Source organism: Melanaphis sacchari, unplaced genomic scaffold (genome assembly GCF_002803265.2).
Source record: "Melanaphis sacchari strain LSU unplaced genomic scaffold, SCAv2.0 Contig1876_pilon_pilon, whole genome shotgun sequence".
In the NCBI taxonomy this organism is placed as follows: domain Eukaryota; kingdom Metazoa; phylum Arthropoda; class Insecta; order Hemiptera; family Aphididae; genus Melanaphis; species Melanaphis sacchari.
Genome location: NW_020270899.1, coordinates 1 through 5,694, shown reverse-complemented (window position 1 = coordinate 5,694; position 5,694 = coordinate 1). Strand labels below are relative to the sequence as shown.

The 5,694-nt window shown below is 25.7% G+C and overlaps 1 protein-coding gene across 3 annotated transcripts; it reads left to right on the top strand.

The window, feature by feature from the left end:
* Window positions 1-1,383: 1,383 nt before the first annotated feature.
* On the top strand, window positions 1,384-5,106 carry LOC112592706 (zinc finger MYM-type protein 1-like). 3 transcript variants are annotated; one of them, XM_025336861.1, is made up of 13 exons: window positions 1,384-1,461; window positions 1,587-1,640; window positions 1,911-2,033; window positions 2,294-2,536; window positions 2,618-2,736; window positions 2,822-2,943; window positions 3,010-3,099; window positions 3,223-3,369; window positions 3,437-3,936; window positions 4,041-4,199; window positions 4,264-4,453; window positions 4,542-4,864; window positions 4,969-5,106. In XM_025336861.1, the coding sequence occupies exons 4-13, from the start codon at window positions 2,384-2,386 to the stop codon at window positions 5,080-5,082; spliced, it is 1,917 nt and encodes a 638-aa protein (XP_025192646.1). In that variant the 5' UTR covers window positions 1,384-1,461; window positions 1,587-1,640; window positions 1,911-2,033; window positions 2,294-2,383; the 3' UTR covers window positions 5,083-5,106. The 3 variants fall into 3 exon arrangements, with proteins under 3 accessions (XP_025192646.1, XP_025192644.1, XP_025192645.1); XM_025336859.1 differs by having other exon boundaries at window positions 3,010-3,369; XM_025336860.1 differs by lacking the exon at window positions 1,911-2,033 and having other exon boundaries at window positions 3,010-3,369.
* The last annotated feature ends 588 nt before the right edge of the window (window positions 5,107-5,694 follow it).

Here is a 5,694-nt window from a genome sequence, read left to right as displayed (position 1 = left end):
ATAAAAATCAGCAAATTTTAGCTGAAAATTTTAGATTTATTAATGTATTTAACTTTATTTTATTTTAATTTCTTGCTCATAAGTAATAATTACATAGAATTCATAAATTTACTTAATAAATTTTATTATATTGTATAGTTTATTGCTGGTTTGTGTCAAAAAAATTATAGAATTTATAACTTTTTAAAGTCTTGCGGTTATATTTTATAAGGTTATTTACACAAAAGCAACTATTTTTAACTAATTAATTCATATGAATACTTGAATCTTAATATTTAAGTAATTGGTTATTATCATATTTAATAGTGTAATAAATATAGCAAACTAGTAATTTTAGTTTTGTAAATTTAGTTTACCATACATAATAGTATGATACATATCTCAATGAGTCGCTTATTTTATATAAAAATGTACCTACCTAATAAATGACAACAATAATTTGTCTTGATAACAAAATTATACACATTTCAAATATCATCACATTTATTAAAATTAAATTATGAATTTTAAAAATGATCAATTTTCTTTTAAATTTAGTTTACCATACATATCTTAATCTTAGTGACTAGATTATTTTAATTTACTAAAATCAACTAAATGATTAACAATAATTCACTACTCAGAATATATTATGAAAATTTTTTTACTGATGCAATAGGACATACTTAAAATACTTATTTTGTTTGAAGTCATGATTTGGACTTGGATGTTGTTATAATTAAAAACTCATATTATAATATTTATAATTATATAAAACTATACATAATACATTTATATGTATAAATATGGTATGCAACTATGTATTTCAGCGGCGTATTTACGGGGGGGGATTAGGGGGATCAATCCCCCCCCCTTGGTATTTTTTTTTCTATTATTAAAGAATTTACCTATATAATATACCTAGACACTAAATTGTGTTTAGCATTTATTATCTTATTGTATTTTTTATTTTTGTAAATAAAGTAAAAAAAAAATAAGTTAAAAGGTTATTAATAGCCTATTATTACGCCACTAAAACCGCTATGTCGTAGCTAGTGCGGCGAGTTAATGCTATTTCTGTCCGATTACTATTCTATTATGCTTGTATGCGGGCCGTTAGTCATTAGTTATTACTTATTACTGTACAGTTGTAACTTTGTAATATAAAAACAAGATATTTTTAGACTAGAACTAAAATAGCAAAATCAATTTATTATATTATTATGGAATGGTCAGATGGTCTAATATATTCCACGTAATCAGGCTATCGGCATATTTGATATTTATTTGTTTGGAAAAACAACATTCGTATTCGCAGGCTAAACACGAGCAGTTGCCAGTTTATAATAATTGCATTTTTAATTTTGATCTTCTGTGTTAAACTGTTGATTTTAAATTGAAATGAAACGAAATACACATACACTAGATTCTTTTTTTAAGCCACAACAAAAGAAGACAAATATTCATGTGGAAAATGAAGATGTAAGTAAAAGAAATATATATAATTATTAATCTCGATAATATTTAATTAATATAAATTATTTCGTTTTTAAAACGTATCTATTAATAATTATTATTGTCTTATTGATTTTTGATCACTCAATTAGGTACCAGTGAAAAAGATACTATCAAAAAAATCAGTGGCTAGCCCACAACCACTAGTAAGAACTAAAATCAATTAAATTATTTAAGTCAAATAAAATTTGAATTCAAAATCTAAGTCACATATTGTTATACTTATTATAGTATTATAGTTATACTACCTATGTCTTACATATTAGTGAAAACTGAAAACTAAATATATAAACTAACCTTAGGGGGGGCACTCGGGCACTTAATATTTGTATAATTATGTCATATATTATTGTTGATATAAATGTTTTGCAAAGTACCTAATGTATATTATGTTTTATTGTTTTAATTTGTATTAGAATGCTCCTGGTGATAATACTAGTAATATTGATAAAAGTATTAAGGATTCTGAGATTTATGTAGATGACATTTCTTTATTTACTAATACATCAAAATCATTAACAAATGAGGAAAAACTAAAGGTAACATTTAATATAAGTAGCTAAGTAATATAATATATTATTATAACAGTGAAATAACCAGACGATCACTGGGGTCTGGGACATATGCCCCCCAAAAAAAATGTTTGCCTACAGCACTGTATTAAGTATTATGTTTTGCAAGCATTTAGATTTTAGACTTTGAGAGTTAGAAACTGAAATTATATTTATATATATTATAAATACTACAATTAATTAAGATGAAATTATAAACAATTCCTAATTTATTGTTTTTTGAATAGGTTTTGAAACACATTTGGGTTCCTCCTAACAATTTTACTTTTCCAGTTATAGAAAATAAAAAAAGAAAATTAAAATTTCAGTCGTCGTGGATGAATTTATTTCCTTGGTTAGCATATTCAAAAATTAGACAAGGGGGTTATTGTAAATATTGTGTTGCATTTTCCAAATATGGAGGAATTGGAAATCAACCACTTGGACAGCTCGTTGTTAATCCCTTTATAAAGTATAAAGATGCTCTACAAGTAAATAATTTTACTTGTTAATAATATGAAAGTATAAAAACTAGTAAAATAATAATTAATAAGGTGTATTAAATTATTAAGGATTTCCGGGCCCATTCTAAAAAAAAGTACCATATAGAAGCTGTGTTAGATGCAGAAAATTTTTTGGATGTCTTTGAAAAAAGAAAATTGCCAATAATACAACAAATCGATAATGATAGGTAAGTTAGGCTAGTTTGGTATATTTTGTAAATGTCTATAATTATGAATTAAATTTTTAAAATTTCAATATTTAATAATTTATAGAGTTATTCAAATACAAGAAAATAGGAAACGTTTGGTACCGATTATTCAATGTATCTTACTTTGTGGTCGAGAAGATATTTCTTTAAGAGGACACCGTGATCATGGCCAAATTGATATAAGTGGTAATTGTTTACATCTATTTTGTATTAATTTAAAACAGTTAAAAAAATTCAATTTTAATCATTTAGATGATAAGTGTAATGAAGGAAACTTTAGGGCTATTTTAAAATATAGAGCTAAAGGGGATGATTATCTAAAAACAGTACTTGAAGGACCAGGTAAACGGAATAAGTACATTAGTCCAGGAATACAAAATCAAATCATTGAAGCTTGCAACAAAATAATTTTAAAAAAAATTGTTGACAAAATAAATATGTCTGAATGTTTTTCTGTGCTAGCAGATGAAACAACAGACATTTCGACAACTGAGCAATTATCTATATGTGTGAGGTATGTCGATAGTAAAAATATACTAAATGAGAGCTTTCTCCAGTTTTTCTCTATACATAGTTTAACAGGAAAAGACTTAGCAACTTCTATATTAAGAGGTAAAATATTTTATAATTTATAATAAATTATTCAATTTTAGTTTTAATTTAACCATTTTTGTTTAAGGTTTAAGTGACTGTGGATTAAACTGTGAGTTCATGTACGGTCAAGGATATGACGGGGCCAGCAATATGGCTGGTGAATTTAGAGGTGTACAGAAAATAATTAATGATCAATTTCCCAGAGCATTATATGTCCATTGTTCTGCACACTCCCTCAATTTAGCTGTGTCCTCGTCAAGCAACATTAGACCGATAAGAAATTGTCTTGGAATAGTTGAAAAACTACATGTCTTTTTTAATACACCTAAAAGAAATAATGTACTACAAAATGAAATTGAGAAAGCAGACCATACACCCAATGTTACTACACTTAAAAGACTTTGTGCCACTCGATGGGTGCAAAGGTACGATGCATTGAATGATTTCTGTGAACTTTATCCTTATGTTGTCAAATCCTTAAGTTATATCGCTTCAGAATGGAAAGATACATCTGCCACTGATGCCTGTATGCTTCTGAAGAATATTCAAGACTCTGAGTTTATGGTTTCACTATATGTTACTAAGGTAAAATATAAAATTTAATAAAATCTGAAATACATAGCTATGTAGATTGTAGATATATAAATGTATTAATTTGAACATATTTAATAGTAGTTGTTTTATTTTAGGTACTATTTTCATATGGCTTGCCAATTTGCAAACAGTTGCAGAAAGAAAAAATTGATTTAAAAAAAACAATAGATTTAATTGAAAATGTTATAAGTGTATTAACAGATATGCGGGAAGCTTCAGAAAAAGAATTTAAATTAATTTTTAATGAAGTAAAGGTAATATAAAAACTTAATGTTTATTTTATATTTTTATTTAATCTAAGTACCTAATCACTTATAGAAATCAGCAGATATATTTGAGATTACTATCAATAAAAAACGTATAACAACAAAACAAACTAATAGAGCTAATCCTCAAAATATAAAATCAGATGAAGATTATTTTCGAGTGACAATATTTTTGCCTTATATAGATCATTTTATATCTCAACTCAAGGAAAGATTTATAAACCATAAAAACATTTTAATAGGTAACACCAAAATATTAGTTGTAAATTATTGTAATAATTAAAAGGTATACTTCTATTTTATTTACAAAACTCTTACTGAAATCCCTAGGTTTTGAATGCTTATTTCATTCAGAGTTTACCGATAAAGATAAAATAGAATTTCAAAAATTAGTTGATCTGTATTCGCCTATTATCGATAAACACAATGTTTTGGCTGAACTCAAAATGTGGAAACTAAAACTTGCTTCAAGCTGTGAAAGTTTAACAAAAAATGGATTAGATGCTTTACAAAACTGCGATAAAGATATTTATCCAAACATCCATTTTTTGTTTAAAATATTAGTTACTTTGCCTGTTTCTACAGCTACACCTGAACGGAGCTTTTCTACATTAAAACGTTTAAAATCCTATTGTAGAAATTCAATGAATGAGGTTTTTCTTATATTATTCCCTAATATTACTATACAATATTATAATTTATAATATTTTATTATTATCTAATATATTATTAATTATTTTTATTTTTATTGTATTAGGAACGTCTTAACGGACTAGCACTTTTATCAGTTCATCGGACAATAGACATAAATATTAATGAAGTAATTGATGAACTGGCAACTAAACAGAGAAAATTTGATTTTGTATTATAAATGTAAAGTATCAAAGTTTAAGTATATAAGTCTGAAAATATTTTTAATTTAACAAATGATTAATGAACAATACTTATTTATATTGTTAAATGTTCTAATTTATAATTATTATAATAAAAAAAATATTTATGATACTAATATTTCTTATTGTATTATTGGACATTGATGTTGAATGTTGGTAGTAAGATGGTAATTATTAATGAGTAATTTCAAAGAATTAAAAATTGAAATTTATTTCAGATTTAATTAATAATAATCATTATGTTATTGTTATTAACCAAAAAAATGAATAATTGGTACTTAGTGTAGAATATAATATATAGTGTGTAAAGTATAAACTGAAGAGTATTTAGTGATCAAGTTATGATAACCTGAAGGGGGGTGTGGGGGGCGAAGCCCCCCCACTTTTATGTGCGAAATTCAATGGCTCATCCCCTCCCTATAACAATTCCTAAATACGCCGCTGCTAGAACTTATATTTACTAAATATGGATTTAGATATTAGTGAAGTTTTCGAATCACGACGTGGAAATGTTTGTATTATCATAAATAACTTTAAAATTACTAAGGCCCAGTTTCACCATGTACGAGTTAAAGTGCGAATTAGTTAAT